The sequence below is a fragment of the Xiphophorus maculatus genome, chromosome 2, assembly GCF_002775205.1.
Source record: "Xiphophorus maculatus strain JP 163 A chromosome 2, X_maculatus-5.0-male, whole genome shotgun sequence".
Classification (NCBI taxonomy): Eukaryota; Metazoa; Chordata; class Actinopteri; order Cyprinodontiformes; family Poeciliidae; genus Xiphophorus; species Xiphophorus maculatus.
The window spans coordinates 31,141,718-31,165,563 of record NC_036444.1 but is presented as its reverse complement, the minus strand read 5'-3'; the positions used below and the strand labels follow the sequence as shown (position 1 = coordinate 31,165,563).

Here is a 23,846-nt window from a genome sequence, read left to right as displayed (position 1 = left end):
CTTACAAAAATCACAGGGAATTCAGGGAGCCAGGGCAGAACAAAAACAGGAACCAGGAACAAAAATCAAGCTGAATACCAAAGCGGAAGTAACCAGGATATAATGGGATTAACAGGAGGAACCAGCAAGGAGTGTGAGCAGAAGAAGGGTTTAAATACTGAGGATGAATGCTGAAGACCTGGGCTGATTGGCTAACAAGTTGCAGGTGTGAGGAGAGAGTAAGAGAATGTGGCACAGGGGGCGAGGGAGAGCACACTGGGGACTAGGAAATAAAATACTGAAGAATAACTACACCTAGGAAACACTAAGAAGGACTGAACTAAAAAGAAATAGAAACATGATTGATCAAAGAAAGAGACTAAGGAGCACAAAATGACAAAACCTCAAACTCAGGATCCTAACAAGTTGCTGGAAAACAGAATTTTTCTATTATTTTTGTAAAAAGGAGCAAGTTATTACAAAGTGTATATTTTTGGCATGACTAGGGCTGTTAGCATTCCTAACCCATAATCAGAATAATAATAATAATTCTGTTCACGTGTGGTTGATGCAGATAAGGATGCTTTATTTTTAATTAGGGAAATATTATTACCATGCAAATGAAATCTTCTTAAAAGGGAACATGTTAAGTGTAACACTTTTATTCTTATTACTCTTTTCATAACCTTTTATTTGCACAAGAATTTTATAGTAAGGAGGGCAATAATCTATCCACCGACTTTCACTCAAAAGCAGATTTTGGTTCATCCAATCTGCTTTTAATTAATTTATTAAATTTGGCTATATGCAACATATGTGATTCAAAATAGGTACCCAAATCCTATTTCTATTGCTGACAACTGACTAAACCTTTATTATTTTTTCCATCAAGCCTAAATTTGCAAAGTGGTGTCTTTCTTTTATGAAGACAAATGTGCAAAACTCCTTTTTTAATTTTGGATCTACAATAATCTAAAGTTCCTTTGTATAAAAACATCAGACTTCTTTATTTTATTCAATTAAAATCTTAATTTGCTTAGATTATTGTCCTGTGTTAGAGCAAGCCTTTTAAGTATATACAGTATGTTGAAGCTCTGTGAAGGTGAAGGCCCTAAGTTTAACCAGATTTTTTTGTTTGTTTTTGTTTTTATCCTTGAAAAATAGTGTAGAGTTGTGCTTTATGAAAGGTTATTTCTGTTTACACAGATTGTATAGATCTGCCATAAAACCTCATGCTTCCAAATGGCCAAAGGTCACAGTTAGTGTTTAATGATTGTTAGTTCCCTGACAGAATGTCTGACTCCAATCCTAATGGGATTCTAATTCTAGCATGCCTCAAAAATGACAAACTAAGTAGAGATGCACCAATGCTAATGTTGTAGCCAATCTCTCCTCTCCTGGTATTTTAAAGCATTGACCTGCTGACACCAATTTTGGCCTGTGCCAGTTTCTCCTTATGTATTACAGTATACCTTATGTTGTAATTCATACAGTAGGTAAAATAAGTATTTAACACACAAACATATTTCTCAGTTTAAATAGGTCTGATGATTTTATTGACATAAAATTGACACCAGATGTTAGTAGATGTCAAATAAATCACAGTAAACATAAAGTTATGGGCAAAAAAATGGAATGTCAAAGGGAATAATTATTGAACACTTACAGAAAGGTATGAAACACTTTGTGGAAAAGCCTTTCTGGGTAATGACAACTTCATCCCCTTTCTTGTGTGGAGCAGCTAATCCCATGCATTGCTCTGGTGTGAGATTGACCTATTCTTCCACACAAACATTCTGATGATTCTTTTTATACACTATGATCAGTTCCACAGATTTTCATTTGGATTCAAGTCAAGTGATAAAGTGGCCCATTCTAGAGGTTTACTTTCTTTCTCTGAAACAGAGTAAGAGTTTCCCCGACTTTGTATTTAGGACACTTGTCTTGCTCATTTCATCATCAGATTCCTATCAAGAATTCCCTTGTATATTTCTCCATTCATCTTTCTTTCAATCATATGAAGTCAGCACCATATGCTGTAAGACAACCCAAACACTGATCTTCCCTCTTTTGTCATGGTGCTTTGAGGTTGTATGCAGAACCAACGTTGACCTCATTTGACAAGACTTTATACTAAATAGCATGTTAATGGATTGTTAAAACCTTATGCAGAAAAGGTCAATCAAGCATCAACATGTAATTTCTTCAACAGTGGAGTCTTGTACTGTGAATATCAATAGAGGTAGTTGCAGTTGATTACTTCACTTGTTTTCATTGAAAACACTGGAGCTGCTGTTTCCAGCTCTTTGTGAAACTCTGTCAGAGTTTCTTGAACAACTCTGATTATTTATTCCTATTGCTGCTTTATCATGGTGAAATGATGATCTTGATTATGGCTTCAACATTGGTCAAAAGTTTAAAATTATTTGGATTAGTTGCCTGTATTTTTCTAGTATGGTAATAACCAGCCCCTCTACACTTCACTTTGTACATAGTCTGGAGGACCCTCGACTTTTGAGAAACATCCGCTTGCTGGAGGCATGGAGCCTAACATTTTACAAAAGCTTTCAAAGTAAATAACTATTAGGATGAGTTCTCTGCACTAATCAGTTTGTCTGCTTTCCCCACAGCTGCTTAACTCCACACTTTGACTTTCTCTTTTATTAATTTATCTAAATGTCACATGAAGTCTGTAAAACTCACTGCTGAATATCTCAGATAAAGACATGTGACCAATGTGCTCTTGTTGTCGTCTGTAGCCATATTTCAAATAAAGACGTCACGTCATCACATGTTGAGAACTAGTCTCTGTTTTATCTGCCTGAGAATCTCCTTTTTTCCCTTAAACATGAGTTATTGTTTTTGGTTGTGTTCTAGTGTAGCAGGAGACATACCAGACCTGCATGCTTGTGCATAGTGATGCTGGCACCACAAGCTGCAGCTGAAGTGGTCCCAGCAGAAAGAGGTCAACCTCTCCGAGTTACTGAACTAAATTAACGCTGACAAAAAGTTTAGACTCTGGAATCATATTGTCGTCAATATGATTTCTGATGTGTTTTAATTTCAATTCAGTTCAGTTAATTTATGTAGCACCAATTAACAAAAATATTGTCAGAAGGAACTTTACAAAAAATCTTCTCAATACAGTCATACATACATTCCAATTGATCCTTGTCATCAAATAGTACAGTAAGTTTATTATGTTATTCAAAATAGTTTAGAAAGTTTCTATCTAAGGAAACCCAGCAGAGCACCAAGTCATTGACTTCCAGGATTCCCTCCTCCTGGACAAGCAATCACTTGCATTTTATTGTTGACTTTACAGCAATCCCTCATGCTGAGCATACATGTAACGACAGAGGAGAGGAAAATCTCCTCTTTAGCAGGAAGAAACCTCCAGGAGAACCAGAACACGGATCAGCCACCTGCCACTTCTGACCGTCATCATTTTTGATGTTCAAGAAAGTAAAAAGTGATTTGCTGAAGAGGGAGAACATTTAGTTGGCAGCAGCATCATCTCAGCTGGTGACCTCTCAGCTGATGAATGAATCACATCCAACCTGAACACTAGACCAGGTGTAGCTTCTACAGAGAGAAAAACTGAGAGAAAACAAAAAGCTAACAGTTGAAATAAAAGCAAATAATGCAAATCAGAGAGTAGTAGGAAATGAAAGTGATAAAATTGGAGACACATTTTTGTTTGTTAATTAGCAGCTATTATTTTGTCTTCCTAAATCATTTCAGGTTATTTGGTGTGTTGGAGCTATGTTTTAGTAGTTTGTGTGCATTAATTATTTACTTCACCCTTTGACCTTTGATCCTTGAACGATCAACTGAAAAGTTTAGTGATGTAATACCACAGAATTTGTTCAGTAAAATCTTGTATTCTTCTATGGGAACTTGGTAGAGTATGGCGGTAAAGCAGAAAAGTCTGAGAGAATGACTTGACCAAGAATAACTTCAGTTGTATTCCAATCTTAGAAAGGGCTGCTATGAGACTCGTAGTGTGACAGCCTCGAGTAAAATCATCTCTATTTAGTGGTACAGGGTACACATATTTTTATAAGTATTTATTATAACAGTTATTCTAACATTATCAAACTTTGTAATAGATGATTATTTTGATTTTGACACAAAGACTTAACCAAAAACATAAAATAAACAGACACTACATTTTGTGAGTTAATGTGCAGTTTATAATACATTCTAGTTGATTATAGAATAACCCTGGCAGTATATGAAGCTGGTTAGTTAGTCTGGCCGTCTGCTCAGGTCAGCTGCCTCACAGACATCCCCTCGTTCCTTCCCATGTCACATTCTACAGCGTCACCGTAATGAGAGTGACAGGTGCTCCTTTCATTTCTACACCATCACATTTATCACCAAAATGTTTCCTGAACAGCCTCATAGTCTTGTTTGAATAAACCTGCTGATACATACAAATAAAAAAGATAAAGGTGTGGGGGATGGTGTGCTTTTTCATCTTTCAAACAGTAACCATTTCGTTAAAAGGACTTTGAATAATGTAACCTAATGGGTAACGTTTATATACTTAGTATATTTTAAAAGCTGGTTTAAAGCACTTTTGTAATTTCTTGGGTTGCACAATATCAGGAAACATGTAATTGCAAAATTACTTGAATATTGCATTGACCAACAAGCCAGATATGTATTGTTGGCATATAGTTTGTAAAGCACTTAATACAGTATAAGATATCCTACTACAGTAAACATCAGATCCAAGCTGTTCTTTACAATTGTGATATTGCAGAAACTGATTACAATTACAATTCATCACATTGTTAACTCAGTTCCAGTCTTTTCATTTTCTAGGTTTAGGCACAATGACACTGAGTTAGTCATGTCTAGCAGTTGACCAGTAATGGAAAATAAAGCTGAAATTCAAAGGAGAGTTTGGATAAAATCTAAGATTAATTAAAAACCCTGCGTACACTTAGCAGCCACTTCATACAACATTTTCGAACATGTTGTCTCTTAGCTGACCTGATGTAGAAAACTCCATCAGTGCTGTGAACTCATAATAATTTTGTCCTTTTCAGGCTCCCCCCTCCTTCTCTTTGCCAACCGAAGAGACGTGAGATTGGTTGATGGTGATGGTGTGCGGGGCGAGTCAGCCATTGTTGTCAGTGAACTTGAAGATGCAGCCGCAGTGGACTTCCTGTTTGATGAGAGCCTGATCTTTTGGACTGACGTCAGTGAGGAGGCCATCAAACAAACCCACTGGAATCAGTCGTTCAACTGTAAGGCACTGGGTTGTTTTTTTACCGGTTCAGACAAAATGTTCTCATGTAAGCACATTCTCTCTGAAGCCTTGGAGCAGGATAACAGGTGTCACAGTGTTCTTTGCCCATTTGAGATGCATTATTTTCTAAAACCATAACCTTCTTATTTCATTTTGGTTCATTTAGACTTTTCTAATAAAAAACTGTCATTTTCACAGTTTTGTTTGCTAGAGTCTGATACTTCTCTTCTTGTTCTGAAAGAACTACATCTATAAAAAGCTTCTAGTTACTAAGCAGTGATATTTTCCAAACCAGACCCAGCTAAAACGTTGGGATGGGTTCCCAGTGTTTACCTGGAAAACATTTTACCTTGATAATTATTCATCATTCTGCCATAATATTGATAAACTCAAATTAATGAGATGTACAACTTTCAAGAACTGGTTAGAACAGTATGACAGTATTTCTTACTTCCAGACAAGAATAAGTTAAACTTGTGCTCACATGTCAACATTTAATATAAATGTGTAATGTGCCTCCAGACTGTTCAGTGATAGATTTGTTCAAAAAAGATTGTGTTGATCTGTAATAGTTTTTACTGTTATTTATATTGCAATAAGAGTAAATTAAAGTAAGGGTTAATTTACTAATTTCTGTATACCTGATAAGCTGCTAAATGAAAGAATATCTGTTTTTTAAACCAGGAGAGTTTGATCCAAAATTATTCATACAACTGAAAGATTTAGGTTTAAAATACTTTTTTTTTTTAACATATCCAACATTTTATTTTTGACAGGAAGTAATACTAATGCAAAATAAAACAAAATTAGACATTAATAGGCAGACATTTCTTAAGGAGGTAATGCATATTTATTTAATTAGGTTTTTTTTCATGACTGTATATAATATTAAACTAGTCTTCATTTGTATTCAGTCGGAGTTCAATACAGAATGGAACAGGATCCATTGTAAATCACAAATTACTAATGATAATTTACACTACCATCAATATTTGTGGGTTTTCCTTTGCTTCCTATTACAGATCAGACAAAATGAACAGATTTCATACTATCTGGATGTTTAAGCTCCGGTTTGTGCTTCAGATAAGGAACTTTTACATGTATGTCACATAGAAGCAGATCCACAGAAAATTTAATTAGTAATTATTATTGGCATAATTTTGAACACCTGACAAATAAACAGATAACATCTAGTGCCAACAGTTTCTACCTGTTGGTGTTAATTCCCTGACTTGGAAGAAAGAAATCAGATGTGAAAGTGCCTGATCTGCTGCTCACAGTTCAAGTTGAAAATTGAGCGCCAGTAACTTGTACTTCCTGTTCTGTGGGCTACATGTCTTTGATTTAACTGGAAATGTATTATCTCCTGGTAACATTACCCCTAAGAGTATGTTGTTCTTGCAGCTCTTAAGGAGGCTTTGGGAACTGGCCAAGCAGTGGTTGTGTCTGGGCTGAACAGTCCTGATGGATTAGCCTGTGACTGGCTGGGGAAGAAGCTCTACTGGACAGACTCAGAGACCAATCGGATTGAAGTCGCCAACCTGGACGGCACCTCCAGGAAAGTCCTAGTTTGGATGGACTTGGACCAGCCCAGGGCTATTGCCCTTAATCCTGGACAAAGGTAATCAAGTAAATCACAATGTCTGGATGGCGGAGGTGGTAGGAGTTTGTCCCTCAATCTGTGGGTTGCTGGTTTGAATACCTACTCTGTCTGCCTCTGTTGTTGTTTTGGCTAAGACACTTCATCCGTTTTACCTGATGCTGGTGGTCAGAGGGTCCCACTGACTGAATATAGTGTAAAGTGCTTTGGAGTCCTCTGGACTTGATAAAACAATATACATGTGCATGCTATTTACTATTTTAAACCCCATAAAGCAATGCACACACATACTACTAGAGCAGGGGTGGGCAATCCTGGTCCTCGAGGGCCGGTGTCCTGCAACTCTTAGATGTCTCCCTGGTTCAACACACTTCAACAGCTGAATCATCTCCCAAGTGCAGTCAGGTTTTCCAGAGTCCTGCTAATGACCTCATTATTTGACTCAGGTGTGTTGAAATAGAGATACATCTAAAAGTTGCAGGAGACCGGCCCTTGAGGCCTGGAGTTGCCCAGGAAGGTGTCAGTAGCTGTTTGATCAGAAACTTTTTTCAGAACCCTTTTTTGTGGGACTGTATATGATATTATACAGTTTCTGTTTTATGGAGGAAGTTTTCCAGTGAGTCTGTTTATGGTGACTCGGTTATTTTTTGTCAAAATGTAATAAGATGCAGTGCTTCTCTCAGGGATTTGGTCTTTTATTGAAAAAGAACATGAGCATGTTTTGAATATGTCTACATACTGCTCGGAATATTCCTACTCCAATATTTTAGGGGAAAAAAATCTTGAAAATGTTCTTCATTCAACTTCTATCAATAGATAACATATTATTATCTATCCATCATTCAGGGTTTCCCTCAGAAAACCTGTTAAGCCCGGTGGTCGATGCTCCGAGGCGGTTCACTGTATTTTTGTATTAAAAGACATTAAGTTGATAGGAAATGTGAAAACATTTTTTTCAGTGATTTTTGCTTTGTGTAAGGGTCAGGGTCAGGGCATGAAGCATTTGGGTTATTTCATAAACTTGTACCTTTGCCACATTTACCAGGAGGAGAATTATTTCTGCTGCTATTCCCAGGAACGCAAATCCTGCTATCAAAACAAGATTTGGCGTGTTTAAAAAAACTAGATATCATTGCCTGATTTTACAACTTTGTGTGACATGTTTTTTATACTCTCTCTGTTTGCTGCTCAGAGCGTGTGTCACCTTCGTGTGAGCTCATGTTCCAGCATTGGTGACAGCATATAAAGCGCATGTGTTTAGCCAGCATTTGTAAAGTTTGGTGTTTCACAAGAGAGCTAAAAGTAGAGGAGTTCACAGTTAATATCATTAATATCATTAACTGTGAACACGTATCATGTATTAACACAATTATTACATGCCGTGATCTCCTTGAGGGAGGGTGGGCTATCCTGTTGGCAGGGCAGAGCGCCCCACCCCTCTTGGAGAATGGCAGAGTAAATGCTGAGATGGCACACATCACTATTATCTCTGATTTTCAATCAGAGACAATTAAAACATTTTATTAGTTAACACTTAAAGAAAAGCAGTTGCGGGTATAAAATAAAGGTATGGTGGACGTCATTATGCAACTGTATATTACCATGTTATTAAACTGTTTTCTTCCAGATACATGTATTGGACAGACTGGGGAGAGGAACCTCGGATAGAACGCGCTGGCATGGATGGCAGCAGCAGGTACTACAAAGTGTAGAATAACAGGCAGATCTGAGCCTTCATGCTGGGGTTGAAACTTAAATGTACAAGATCTCTTTCTGCACTCCTCTGAGGGGCGGTCCTAGCCTGTTTGGTGCCCTGGGTGAACCCCCTTTCCAGTACTCTCCCCCCTCCCCTCCAAGAAGTTGTCAACAGCGGTGTGTGTGTGTGTGGGGGGGTGGGGGGGTGGGGAGGGGGGGGGCAGCATGTTGCCCATATCAAAAATGGCCACTGGCTCCTCTCATTGTGGTCCTGTACTCTCATGCTGACCAGTCTGAGTCCTGACAGATCCAGACTATTGACTGTAGAACAAGCTAGAGAACACATACATGTAAATAACTCATGCATGTAAATAAGATGCTTGCCCTGGGGCAATTTACCAAACTGAAGCTAGAATGTTGGACATAGAATAGACTAGACTAGACTAGAATAGAATAGAATAGAAGTACTTTATTCATCCCAGCAGGGAAATTACTTCGCAGTTACAGCATAGAGACAAGACAAGAGACAAGACACAATAACAACGTCCGGGTGTTGAGTCTGGAGTTTGACTGCGGTGGAGCTGATGACGTCACAGGCCACCGCTGCATCAGCTGATGGGGGAATGTAAACAGCGATCAAAATGGCGGACGTAAACTCCCTCGGTAAATAACACGGCCGCATTCCCACAGCCAGAAGTTCAATGTCCGGGCTACAAATCTGTTCCTTCACGTTAACATGACTGGGATTACACCACCTCTCACTCACATAAAGTGCAATCCCGCCGCCCCTCTTCTTCCGACTCTTGGAAAAGTCCCTGTCCCCCCGCACCAAGGAAAATCCAGGGACCTCCACGCTGTAGTCCGGAATAAGCGAGTGCAGCCAGGTTTCCGTGAAGCAGAAGATACTGCACTCCCAGTACTCCTTCTGGGTCCTAACCAGCGCCGTGTGTTCGTCTGTCCTATTTCCTAAAGACCTCACGTTCCCCACAATAATCGCCGGTACCGCTGGCCTGTGCCGTCTCCTCTTCTCCCTCCGTTTAACTCCAGACCTGCAGCCCCGTCGTCTCCTCCGTAACTCCTCCGGGACCACAGGCCTGTCTCCGGGCAGCAGCAGAGGCTTACACAGCGCAATCAGCTGTTCACGCGAGCAAACAATGCCGCTACTCCGTTCTGCGAGGTTCTCCGTAACAAAGAGTAGAAAAAGTAGCAGAAGAACGCGGAGAACATCGACAGAACCACATCCAGCCATTGTGGAAAGCTTAACTGATGATCTATGGGTTCTTTAAGCACGGATTCTTAATCGGTTACAGCAAATATACACAGATTTACACACACGACGGGAGCTGCGTCTGCAGGCAGCCAGCTGTGCCGGCGACATCACATCACTAAGATAAAAATGATGTCTAAATGACCAAGCTGAAAGGCAAACAAAATGCATTTACATACAAATATACTCTGCAAATGTATGAAAATAAGCTAAGGACACTAACTTTACTTGTGCTCTGCTGTCTCCTAACAGGAAAGTCATAGTGAATAAGAACATACACTGGCCCAATGGTCTCACCATAGACCTGGTGGAGGAGAAGTTGTACTGGGCCGATGCCAAGCTCAGCTTCATTCACAGAGCCAACCTGGATGGATCTGTACGGTACGCTTTATGTAACATAAGGCTGGATGAAAATGAAAGTCTCAATAATAGTTAAAATTCAGATATCTTAATTATGACCAGATATCTTAACATACAAATGAGTGGGGTGAGTGTTTAAAGATAAAATTGTCAGTGTTTTTTTGTTTATTAATGACTGAACTGATTTGACTTGATCTATAAATTTTTCAAACTCCTAATCAGTGAATACTATATCTATATTAAATATATCTATATTAAAATGGAATACTATATATACTATATCATCTTATGATGTCTTTGTCTTGTCATAAACATACCCAGAGTGTTGCTTTGACTCGTTCATGCATGTTTGAGAAATTCTTTTCACCAATGTATGCAGTACTTGGTCAGATCCCTTAGAGATTCCAGTATCTATTTAGAACAGTAGCTAATTGGGACATGGGAATAGCTCATAAGACAAGATGATATTTGGTTCATAATTATTAGAAGAAACCAACATTTTAAAAGATTTTGGGAAACGTAAGAATTCTGTTTCATTGACATAAATATAGAAAACGTTTTTTAAAATCACAAAATGCGTTTTAAATAATGTGTAATTAATGTATCATCTAGTACAGGTTTGACTTTCCCATACTGAAGGCTGTATATATATCTATGTATTTCATGAATTTGGATACCTTAGAATAATCCAATTTGAGGGTGGTCCTAAAGGCAAGAAAACATTTCAAATTTGCCCTTTTGTGTTTTCATAAATAGAATAAAAGTTTTAATAATATAAATTAGTGTTTTAATGAATCTGTGTTTCATGTAAAATAATTTAAGTCAGTTTTGATCAATTGACGTAGATTAGATGTTCGACCAGAGATAAATAAATGCAGTTCTATCAGATTAAAGTGGAAGCAGCCCCTTAGTGTAGCACAGATATGGAGCTCCGATTCACTTCACTAGTCTTTTTCATAAAACAATTACATCTTAAACCTTCAAAGACAAGCTAAGTCACAGCTAGCCAATAATCCCAAGTGGAGTTGGTGATATCCCTCACAGCCGAGGCATATCAATAAACCCTGTAGAGGGCTGATTCCACAAAATATACACTATATTTGCTCACCCATCCAAATGATCAAAATCAGGTGTTCCAATCACTTCCATGGCCACATGTGTATAAAATGAAGCACCTAGGCATGCAGACTGTTTTTATAAACATTTGTCAAAGAGTGGTTCGCTCTCAGGAGCTCACTGAATTCCACTGTGGAACTGTGATTGGATGCCACCTGTGCAACAAATCCAGTTGTGAAATGTCCTCTCTCCTAAATATTCCACAGTCAAATGTCAGCTGTATTATAAGAAAATGGAAGTGTTTGGGAAAGCGAGCAACTCAACCATGAAGTGGTAGGCCACGTAACCTAACGGAGCGAGGTCAGCGTATGCTGAAGCACATAGTGCGACGAGGTCGGCAACTCTCTGCAGATTCAATCACTACAGACCTCCAAACGTCATGTGATCTTCAGATCTCTGAACACAGCTCTCTGAACAGTGTTCAGAGAGCTTCATGGAATGGGTTTCCTTGGTGGAGCAGGTGCATCCTAGTCAAACATCATTAAGTGCATTGGAAAGCGTTGGGTGCAGTGGTGTAAAGCACTCTAGACTCTAGAGCAGTGGAGGCATTCGTTGGAGTGACTAATTGCACTTCTTCATCTGTCAATCTGATGGACGGGTCTGGATTTGGTGGTTGCCAGGACAACGGTACTTGTCTGACTGCATTGTACCAAGTGTAAAGTTTGGTGGAGGGGGGATTATGGTGTGGGGTTGTTATTCAGGCCCCTTAGTTCCAGTGAAAGTTCAGCATACCAAGACATTTTGAACAATTCCATGCTCCCAACTTTGTGGGAACAGTTTGGAACTGGCCCCTTCCTCTTACAACATGACTGTGCACCAGAGCACAAAACAAGGTCCATAAAGACATGGATGGAGAGTCTGGTGTGGATAAACTTGACTGGCCTGCAAAGAGTCCTGACCTCAACCTGATCTTTGGGGTGAATTAGAACAGAGACTGAGAGCCAGGCCTTCTCGTACAACATCAGTATGTGACCTCACTATGCGCTTCTGGTAGAATGGTAAAGATCCCCATCAACACTCCTAAACCTTGTGGACAACCTTCACAGAAGAATAGAAGCTGATCTAGCAGCAAAGGGTGGACCAACGTCATATTGAACTCTGTGGATCAGGAAGGGGATGTCACTTAAACTCATATGTGAGTCAAGGCAGATGAGCAAATACTTTTGGCAATATAGTGTACATCACCACCACATCAGACCCTCTACTCTGGAAGTGGTTTCTACTTAAAAAATATCTATATACACCTAGCATTTATTCCAATCATGTCAAACAAGTAGGTGTCTTATAAAACCTGCGTACATTGAATTTATCATTTCATTTTCTATTAATATTTCAACAAACAATGCCTGTAGTCATGTTTTATATAAAATGAATGACTAAATTATTGTCAATTTATGGACTGCATTTGGTAGAGTTGTTGTTTGGGTAGTTTGGTGGATTATTTCAATTCCCTTTATTTTCATTGGACAAACTTGTTTTCACATAGAAATATTCAAGATGCAAAAGACCTATTCCTCCAGATTGAGTTTGAATACGGAGCTTTTGCTGCACTTGTAATACGATTCCATTTGGTTAATTTAGTTCATACAAGTTCATTCTAATACAATCCAGCCAGAGAAGATTCATCCTAAATTACGGCTGCTTTCACCATTGAACTACTCTTGCATTACTCATGTTTGAAGCTGTTGTAATATGGGACAACATTATAGTCTTCTGTGTAGTACACTGTGTACTGAGGGTTTTCACATGGTGTTATCTCAACATGCAGGGCAAAGTTAACTTGTGCATTTGGTTTAAAAGATGAATTTTAAGATACACAGTTTTTATGGTTTAAAACCTTAAATTCTAGAAAACCCATATTTAATATTCCTCTGTGAGCTGCTTTTTTAAAAAAATAAATAAATAATAATGGTAATGGAATAAGAAACAGAATAGCTATACTGACAGATTTAAAGAAAAATAAAGAAAAGTCCAAGACAAACAGAGCTGTGGAATGAAGGCCTCAGTTAAAACCAACACAGCTCCACACACTCATCTCTGGATTTAGTTTCCTTTCTCCAGTGCATCGTTCACATCTGTTTTTCTAAATCTTGACATATTTCTCTATCTCTCTTCACCAAATTAATAAGATCAATGATGCCACAGCATATCAAAGCACATAATTTTGCTGAGGTCAACAGTTTTCAAATAAGAAAATGAAAACAGTGAAAATGTAGGCTTGCTTTGATCTGTTGCGATCAGGTAAGATTTCCATATCTAGCCTGGAACCTTTGCTATCTGCTTGGCATACATCATTCACCATGTCTGTTTTCGCCTTTTATGTGATATCTGCTGTCAGTAAAAAGGCATTCATAAAGGCAAAAAATCTCCTGCACTTAAAGCTTTGATTCCTTTTTTGAAGTCTTTAATGTGTTTATACTGCAGAGTCAGGCATAAAGCATCTGTTCTGTGGAACTGATTTCTGCCTGTAAATTATGTTGGAATGTGGTGGAGGTGTTTTGAGTCCAAACCAATATATTGGAGCTGTCTGACCAAGTTAGCCTCTGTTCCTTTAGAGGCACAGCAGTAGTTCCACAACCACTGTTTATACTATTAGTGAGCAATAGCAAGTTCTGGTTACAGAAAACGTGTTGCTCAAATCTGGGCTTTCCAGCCTTTATGGCCGCATCAGCATTTTCTGCGTAGCAACAAAACATATTTCACAGTGATGTTACATAGTTGATTTTGCATAGCTTTTACTTGCCTGTTTAGCTACTTGTTACTTTTTTCAATTACTGTGTACTTTCTTATTAATGATGCACTTTTAGTTCTACTGAGAGGGAAACATAAATCCACTTGTAATGTTATTGCATTATTATTTTCACTACACAGTTATTCTAAAAGTGAAATATACCTACTTTCAGTTCTAGTGTTTTATGTACCATGATATAATATTTGATCTTTATCCATCCAAGCATTATTTATATCTAATATATATGCCAGATATTCAACACCATCATTATTTATGAGACTGTGGTTAAACAGAGGACCTTTCTGCTTGTATTAGCTAACTATTAGCCAGGATCATCACCCACCATCAAGAAGTGTGAAAAAGTCTGTTATTACAAGGGTTGTGATGATGAATTACGCTTATAAATGAAGCAATCACTGATATTGGCTCACATCAAGGAGACAAGATAACATTTTAGAAATACAAACAATCCCTATTGTTTTGTTTCTATAAAGTAAAGGTTTCATAAATATCAAATACAGCAGACTTGAGACGTCAGATAGTGTTGAAAAAAAAAATAAATAAAACTAAGAACAAAAGCTTATAAGGAAAAAAACCAAGCCTTATAAGATCTGGGGGAAGGGGGTATGGAAGAGAGGGCAGGGAACAGATGGGAAAAATAACAGGTGTAGACAAGAAGAACAGTAGCAAGGAGTGACTGAGAATGAGGTGCTTACGTACTGGGAGGTTGAATGCTGGACAAAAGACCTGGGCTAATGAACTAACGGGTTGCAGGTGTGAGGGGAGAGAGGAGAAGGCAGGCTGAGGAGAGAGAGAGAGGAAGAGGTGACACATGGGGTTGATGGAGAATACACTGGGGACTAGGAAATGAATCTAACAAAATAACTAGACATAAGAAACATAATAAAAATTTGATTAACTAAGAAAAGGACTAGACACAAAAAATAAACATAGCTAGAGTCACTAAGATGCTGAAGGAAAAATAGAAACAAGGCAGAACTAATAGAAAAAACTAAGGAAAACAACATAAACAATCCACAAAACGACTCAGAATCCTAACATCTGTAGAGATTTTTATTCTCCAAATTAAGGAAATGTTTCCATATTTCTAAGTAGTTTAGGTAGATTCCACCACAAAAATTTCTGTTGTCGTCAAGTGTTATTTATTTTTTTTCATCTTACAGAGAAGCAGTGGTGGAGGGCACCCTGACCCATCCTTTTGCACTAACATTGTCTAAGGAGACGTTATACTGGACTGACTGGCAGACTCGCTCCATCCATGCCTGTAACAAACACAGTGGAGACAAAACCAGAGAGATCCTCGGTGGGATTTATTCTCCAATGGACATCCAGGTTCTGGAGCCTTATCGACAGCCTTACAGTAAGTGGAATGTAATACCTATGTTTAACGATCAATATAACACTGAATCGAGTAATAGTGTTTGAACATATTAAGTACTTGATTAATTACTTTCTAAATGAGAAATGTTGCTATTGATCCTAACTTATACTAATGATTAGAGATGATAGATGAGCTGTTATTTTGTGTTTGGGTCAACCTCCTGCTGTGATTAGGAAGAAAAGACAGCTGCTGTGGTTGGTCTGGTTGTTTGCAGTATAGGACTGAGGAGTGAAGCAGTTTTTCTAACACAAAATTAATGTTTATATTTGAATTTTGTACAAAGTCAGGCCGGAGAATGTCTCTGTTATTTTTAAGTAAAGTTAAACACTCTTTTTAAAACCAAACCAGAAACCTCCCTGCTTTTTACTTTTAGTGTGTCAAGAGCCTCCTCCTCAGAAACTATTCTGATATTCAGTTTTTTGGCACTAATTGGGATTCAGGAGTAGCCGTGACCATTGGTCTGGATTATTAGATTTTTCTTTGGACATAAATTATGTATTGAAATTCTGATGAAATCTAAGTTTTCCAGATTTTTGACAAAAAACAACAGAAGTTCATCATTTATCTATAAATGGCTATTCACATTATAAAAAAAACATATTGCACCCTAGTTTATATATTCACATTACCAAGCCTAATCTTTCTTAGTCGTTAAGTTCTGTGTTTTCTTTTGTATTCTTTCAGTTCAGACCCCATGCAGCAACGATAACGGAGGCTGCAGTCACCTCTGCCTGCTCTCTCCGCTCCAGCCTTTCTACAGCTGCGCCTGTCCGACGGGAGTCCAGCTTAAAGCAGATGGAAAAACATGCAAGCCAGGTATGTGTCTGATGTCCATTAGTACAAACCTAAACTGCAAGTCCACTCACTTCAGTAGTAACTTTGTTATTTTAGAGTTGGCTTTATTGCATTTAAAAAAAGTGGTTGCTACAGATATGGCAGAGGCAATGAATGCACTAAGCTTAAAAAACATGACGGGATTATAAGAGCAAAAACTATTTATATACCATGATAGTAATCAGATAAATCTTCAAAAGGGCAGTTTGACTAAAACATTCCACTTATTAGATCTGTGTTTCCTAAAACATTCAGGAAAAGAAAATGAGGAACGGGGAAGAATGGATAAAATGATGTTGATAAGAGCTAAATGGCTTATTGACTCTGTAGTAGTTTCACAGTGAGGGATGATAACGACTGAAGGAGTATGAAGAAGGGGTTGGAGGATGATCAACAATGAGGATAGTTCAGCAGAGATGAGTTGGGAGGGAGTGTTCTCAGAGCGTTTGGAGGGCCCTGTTCATTTCTCGTTCATTTGATTGCATAACTAATGGTTTATCCAACAATCTGTGAGATTTTAGTCCTTTACAGTGATACTGATTCTGCCTCGGTGCTGGGTGACGTGTTTGGCTGAGGCTCATCCGACCACCATGTGGGAGAGACCTGAGCACAGTGCTGCTCTAACTCTGGACTGCTGGATAGAAACACAGTTAGGCTTGTTTGGGAGCAGAGAAGGTTCTCCTGCTTTAACTCCTGCAGGGATAAAGTGGCATTTGAACAGGAGCTGCTTCCTGAAGGCCATCGCTGATGATGGGTTGTTTCTGTGCAGTTCTGTAGCTATTTTCCCTGAATAAGAATTATTTGCAAGTTAAGCTCTCCCAGGATAAAAAATTAAACATTTCAAGTTCGCATCCGGTGTATATCATGGTGTCATCCAGAAATAAGCATGCTGATGACGTCATTGCTCAGTATATGCCACCTTGCTTTTGCCAGCTTTTTTGCACTATTTTAATATTTTTCTATGATTTTAAGTGTATGTTAGCATGGTCTAACACCCAATGCAGCTGCTCTTGCATATTATAATGTTTTCATTTTTAGAAACGAAAATGACTGAAGGATTGTCTATGCAGACTATATTTGTAGTTGCTGCCACTTCTAAAGCTCTAAAAGAGTGTGTGTTTGTGTCATCTGGCTCCCAAACTTATTTTAACATATAAACTTTATAATGAAGTAGCTGAAAAGCTCTGGGAACAAGATTATTCTTCTTTGAAGGAATAAAATTGATTTTAGCCGTAGGTGGAGATGACTGAAATAATCGGTGTGTAAGTGTGTGGTATCGCTGAACTTAGAGGTGTCTTTGGTGTTGGAATGCGATGTGGCACCGGGACCATCATCCTGAAAACCTGTACAGTGACATCTCAGAAGACACATGGAATCTCTAACTGACCAGCTGCCATATTGATTCCCACGATGTTAAAACAATGGAGCCTTATTATGCAAAAAGTAAATACTGAGTAAAAGTTTGTGTGTGTGTGTGTGTGTGTGTCTCTGAGGCTAGGCAATAAATCTGAATGAAGCATGCCAACCAATCGCCTGGCCACTGTTGACAATAAAAACAACAATGCTTTATTGTGTAAGCCTGTAGTTTGGGCGAACGTCTGTTGCGTATGTGCCTCTAATTTGTTTTGCTTGGCTGGTTAAATTGAAGTGTTTGTTAGTGTTCTGGCAGCAGAGACGGAGCGTGTGTGCGTGTGCGTGCGTGTTTATTTGACTCTTAGTCAGTGGTCTTGAAGGGTCTTAAAAGGAAGTGAAGCGAAGATGAGGGCTGAAGTGCAGAAGCTATTCACCGTCTCCCATGATATTTCCTGGCTGGTTTTCCTCATTTAGGCCAAATCGTTCACCTCTCTGTGTGGACTGTGATTGGGATCTTGTTGGCCTACATTTAATTAGTTATGAAAGGCCAGTCAGAACAAGAAAAACCCTTTAATTTGCAGGAATGCTGTGTATACTGTGGCTTAGAGCTATTTAATGTTTTGAAGACACAGACATAAAGTTTTGCTGCAAATTATTGATTTTCAGTGATTTGAACAGAAGAATATAAAACTGTAAGCTTTACAGGGTAAGTGACAACTACAAACAGCATGTGATCAAGGTGCTGTTTGAAGTAACAGGGTGTTTTGACAGAATCTGAAATCCACAATAAATTCAAACTTGCCTTCAGAGGTCTCCTTTCTAAAATGCATTTCAAAAAAGACTTTCTACATTTTATGTCGTATTATTATTGTTACTGTTATTAATTAGGACTTATTGCCCATATAAAGATTGAACTTGTTAACAAACTATCAAAATAAATAAAAAGCAAATGTAATGTAGGGTGACTGTTTGAACTGAATGAGCTGGTTACACATTGATGGTCCTCAACATGAAGATCGTTTGTATCTTGATCAGGTGCAGAGCAGGTTTTGCTGCTGGCTAGAAGGACAGACCTGAGGAGAATCTCACTTGATCTGCCAGATTTCACTGACATAGTGCTACAGGTGAATACACTCACTTACACACACACACCCACGCACACCCACACACACACACGCACACACACACACGCACACACACACACACACACACCAACAAAACTGTTGGACTTTGTTATAAGAATGAGGCTCTGAGGTTTTTATCACTCTTCTCATGCAGGTTCATGACATTCGACATGCTATAGCTATAGACTATGACCCAGTTGAAGGTTTTGTCTACTGGACAGATGATGAGGTTCGGGCCATACGACGATCTTACATTGATGGCAGCAATGCCATGATACTAGTTACCATGGACATCAACCACCCAGATGGCATTGCTGTTGACTGGGTGGCCAGAAACCTTTACTGGACTGACACCGGCACTGATCGGATTGAGGTACAGAACAATTTCTTATCTCTGTTCTTTACAACTGGACAGGGATGACACTTCATGTGACAGTAAAAATGTCATTGCACTTCTTTTTATTATTGCTGTATGCTGTTTTAGGTTACCAGACTAAATGGAACATCACGAAAAATTTTGATTTCGGAGGACCTGGAGGAACCCAGAGCCATTGTTGTGGATCCTGTTAATGGGTAGGTGTTGTTTGTCTGAATTTGTCACAGCTGGTTCTCTCTATCTTTATTTAAGTAAAACAGCTTTGATTTGATCCCTTTCCAAGTAATTCCTTATCCTAACACTAAAAGTTCCTGCAAAAATGCCATTCATTGCCTGTTGAAGCAGATTTAAAGTACACTAACAAGATGAATGACAGAAATAAGTCAGTAAAATAACAAAATAAAAAACATGGCTTTCTTGTTTGCATATTTGCTGATATCTTTAACTGATGTCTGTCTTCTCACATTGACTCTTTTTTTCAGTTTTATGTACTGGACAGATTGGGGTCAGCATCCTAAGATTGAGAGAGCAAACCTGGATGGAACAGCTCGGGTGGTTCTGCTCAACAGCTCTCTTGGCTGGCCCAATGGATTAGCCATAGACTACACAGCAGGGAAGCTTTACTGGGGAGATGCTAAAACTGACAAGATAGAGGTAAGTCCATCAGCATGTAGCCTCTTTCAGTTGCTTAGCTGGTCAAGAAATATATGTAGCACAAGAGGAAAGAAAGCTGAATTTCAACTTGATTGTCATTAACTCCAACGGAATGAGAGGAAATGGCAAAACAGTTGAGTGACTCAAATAAACTGCCGTGATTTACTGCTGTCAGCCTACTGCACACTCAAAATTACAAATACCCTTCACAGCAGGCGTTGAGTATATTAGTGTACCACAGCGACCAGGACCAGCTGAGAAAAGTAATTGTCTGGCACTTGGGAAGATTCAAGATCAAATCCAGCTGTCCCTGGTAAATGTCCTCAGCCAGGCATTGAAGTTTACACTGACCACTGATCTGTGAAAGCCTTGTAGTGTTGAGGTGCTCTGACTGGTCAGTGAGATTCCAGAAAAGTGCTTATGAAATTTGCCACATACCCATGAAATGCGAACATCACTCCTCAAGGTCCGGTGTCCTGCAGTTTTTAGATGTGCCACAGCTACAAAACACTGGAATGAAATGGCTTAATTACCTCCTCCTTGTACAGATCAGTTCTCCAGAGCCTTGCTAATGACCTAATTATTCTATTCAGGTGTGGTGCAGCAGAAACACATCTAAAAGTTTCAGGGGAGTGGCCCTCTAGGACTGGAGTTTGACACCTGTGCTCTAGAGAATGTCATCACTCTCTCAACATGAGTCCGATAAATACAAATGTTTTTATTTAACTGATTTCTTAGAAAGCTCTAAACCAATGCAGAGCCTTTCAGAGAATCCCAGGACAAAAAGTAGAAACGACTAAAATGCTCCAGAAATATTCCACAGGAACTGAGAAAGTTCACGAGAGAAAGGCGGGATGAGAGGCAGGAGAATTTTTCTGTGCCAGTTGCTTTATTCATGGCTGAACAAAAACTGTTGAACACAGTAGAAGAAGTAGCCTACACAGGGACGCTGGTGTGCAGAGCTGACAGAGGTGGAGAAGTTTGTGAGAGTGAACAGAAAAAACGCAGCAGAGGCAAATAAAGCAACAGTAGTCAGCAAGAACAGACCAGGACATATGACGAAGCTTGCACAGTCCTTGGGTTTACTGTGAGTGAAAAAATGTCTGCACTTTTCATCTCTTCTGATTAGCTAGAATATGAGCAGTGCAATTTTGCAATTTTTGCACTGAAATGTTAAAAAGTTATATGCCTTTTTGAAAAGGAATAAACAATTTAAGCTGACAAGTAACCAATGTTTACAGTTTTAAAAAGTTTTGAATGTTACTGCATAGTCTGAAATGTACATTCCAGTGAATCATTTGCACTTTCTTTTTTCTGAGAATTCACTGCCAACTATTTCTACTCCTGAACTTTCTCTGACATTAAAGGGTTTATACCATTGGAGCGGTACGCACATTTTTATGGTTTTCAGCCATAGAAACCCATTTATAACTGATTTATTAGTGGTAAACATATCCATTTAAAAATTCTTTCTAATCACAGTATTTGTCAGACACTGCACAAGAAGACAGTGCTGGCCAGAAAATGTGTCAAGGATAAGTTGTTAACAAACTATCAAAATAAATAAAAAGCAAATGTTCCTGGAGCCACAGAGAGAGAAGACATTTCTCTGTTTTTGCAGAAAATGTACGAGCATTTACTAAACAATTTGAGTTTAAGTTTGAACCGTTTTTCATCACTTTCAACTCTTTCTCAATCTGATCTTGATAACACACACTGAGATGTTAAGCAGAAATAAAATTCTGACACATGGTGGGATGACAGTGTCAAACTGATTATTTTGCCACTTAAGTTGATGTGTTTTGAAAAGTATTTTTAGTAGGTGCAAATATGAAGTAATATCATGCCTTATTTGAAATTTGAATCCCAGCAATGTTGGTAACAAATGTGTAAGCTATTTATGTCTCTTTGTTGCACCTATTGTGTGTGTTGAGTTAACAGTTGGATAATTGTGAAGAAAATGTGCTGTTTGCTATGGCACAACGTTAGCAGTAGCCAAATACCTGCAGATATAGCAGGGCTGATTGATGCAGGACTAAATGCCAACTGAAAACTTTCCCACAGCACTAAAAGCCAGATGTTAGTGGGATTGTTAACTATAGGGAAAGGGGTTTGGAAAATAGAGAACAATAAATTGAGGTGGGGTTTGGGGAGTTTTTTATAGTGCCCTCCCCCTCCTGCTCCAAAGCTTCTAGATCCCTTTGAGCAAGTGATCTCTGTTCTCCTTCATTCTGCCAACATCACTACATCTTCTCTTCTTTTACAACATGTTTTACACTTCGTTTGTCTATTTGTTTTTCGCTTTACTCCTGTTCCTGTTGGAGCGTTTTTTTCCCCCTGCATTTTCTCTCATTTACCCAGACTTTGGCTGTGGTGTCCCTGTAACTCTGTGACCATAATTCTCAATGTTTGCTTGTGTTAATGTTTGCTACTTGCATAGCAGCAGAGAGAGGAAGGGAGAAGAGTGCAACAAAACAGTGAATAGCCAAGTTTCTGGCTGAATGCTTACCAATTGAAAAGGGGCGGCTGCTCCGTCTCACCCTTCCTCCCATCCTCTGTCAGGGTGAAAGGAGCCACTTCAAAGCCATTTTTCCCGCATTTTAACCCTGTTTTTATCTTGCTGAAATGAAATAGCTGATAAAGGTGACGATATTTTCACTCTTTGACTCTTGTGGGTGTTTATGGGTTTCTCTGATTTTTGTTAAGGTTTATGCACTAAAACCCCAGGGTGTGATTTGTTTACAGTCCTGCTGAAGAAGGATACTTGTGGTTTAATAAAACTTTCACTTCCTATTGAAAAACAATTACTTCCTGGAGGCGTGAGCTGTGTTGAGGTTTTAAATTTTACCGAATTTCTAACGTGATGTTGGCGTGACATATGTAGCATGCCAGTTCAACGCTAAGAAGCTTACAGGAACTGTCCTACACTGCAAAGAGAGAAGTGCTGATCCAAACAAGGCAGCTGTTAATGTTAGTTCAATATTTTGTTGAGTCCTCCGCTGCCATTGCTAGAACTACAAGCAGACTACATTCTTAATCAACGCAGAAAACAACGTCATTGTACACAAATTCTTCTTCTGTTTGCTGACTGGCCTGGTAGGAAATCGACTGGAGAGAATCCAAGTCAAGGGGAGAAAATCCAGACTGTGCTGGAAGTGAGAACTTTTTTTCAAGTGGAATTGCACCAGAACGCAATGGCCAGGGTACTAAAATACAGCAGAGCCAGTATCTGGAGTTCATAAATACTAGTTTATGTTAAAAAACATTTTAAAATCTGGAACAAATCTTACAATTCATTGTAGGAATGTAGCAAGATCTTTGGTACTATGCTGCCAACATGTTATAGTGTTGACATGAGTGTGAAAGGACAGTTCTGAGGCTTATTATTTAGTGATCAATCTTAACCCTTTAACAGTCATCTTCAAAACACTTCAATCTGTCCTTGAGGACACTGGAATCCTCCTGATAGTGAAGGGTTTTAAATAAATAAATATTAAAAAACATGATATGGGTGTAAATTGTGTCAGTTTAAATAAAAACACCCTGGATCCAGAAATATCAATAACACCAGATATTTAAAAATTAGATATCCTGATCAGAACACAAAAGTCATGGATCAAAGCCTCTCAGCTGAAACCAATAACGTTTGAGCAACTTACCCTTGTTGTTTTGTACTGTATGTATTGTGTACACCTTTTAAGTGTAACTAAAACTGATGTAAACGCGTAGCCCTGAACACAAACAATTTTATTTTAAATTCCACCAAAGTTGGTGGTGTCAAGAGACACTGAGGGCCGTGACCAAGGGTGGGGATGAGCGGAGGGAGTAAAGCACTGGGTGTAATCAGGAAAAGAGCACCCAGACTCACCCACCAGGTCATGTCTGCATGTTTTTAGTTAACAACAATCATCCCTCTGTTAAAAACTCCATGACTTTCGTGCTTTATTTAACGACATTTCAGATAAAAAAAATTGGTATTCATCAACATCGAAATCCGCAGGTCAGGCTTTTTAAAGATGAGTAATCAGTGATCTGCCAGAAAACTGCAATCGGTGCTGTCCTATTAGAAACAGCTCTTGCCTCATTCCCATC

General features: G+C 38.7%; 1 protein-coding gene across 1 annotated transcript in view; it reads left to right on the top strand.

Annotated features, from left to right (window-relative positions):
- The window catches only part of lrp5 (LDL receptor related protein 5), a 44,003-nt gene that overhangs the window by 3,573 nt on the left and 16,584 nt on the right, over window positions 1–23,846 (top strand). The window contains exons 2-11 of the mRNA XM_005810104.3: window positions 5,040–5,240; window positions 6,647–6,863; window positions 8,470–8,538; window positions 10,057–10,185; window positions 15,196–15,392; window positions 16,098–16,229; window positions 18,636–18,724; window positions 18,879–19,097; window positions 19,209–19,297; window positions 19,583–19,754. Coding sequence (XP_005810161.2) covers window positions 5,040–5,240; window positions 6,647–6,863; window positions 8,470–8,538; window positions 10,057–10,185; window positions 15,196–15,392; window positions 16,098–16,229; window positions 18,636–18,724; window positions 18,879–19,097; window positions 19,209–19,297; window positions 19,583–19,754 — 1,514 coding nt within the window. The remainder of the gene's footprint in view (window positions 1–5,039; window positions 5,241–6,646; window positions 6,864–8,469; window positions 8,539–10,056; window positions 10,186–15,195; window positions 15,393–16,097; window positions 16,230–18,635; window positions 18,725–18,878; window positions 19,098–19,208; window positions 19,298–19,582; window positions 19,755–23,846) is intronic.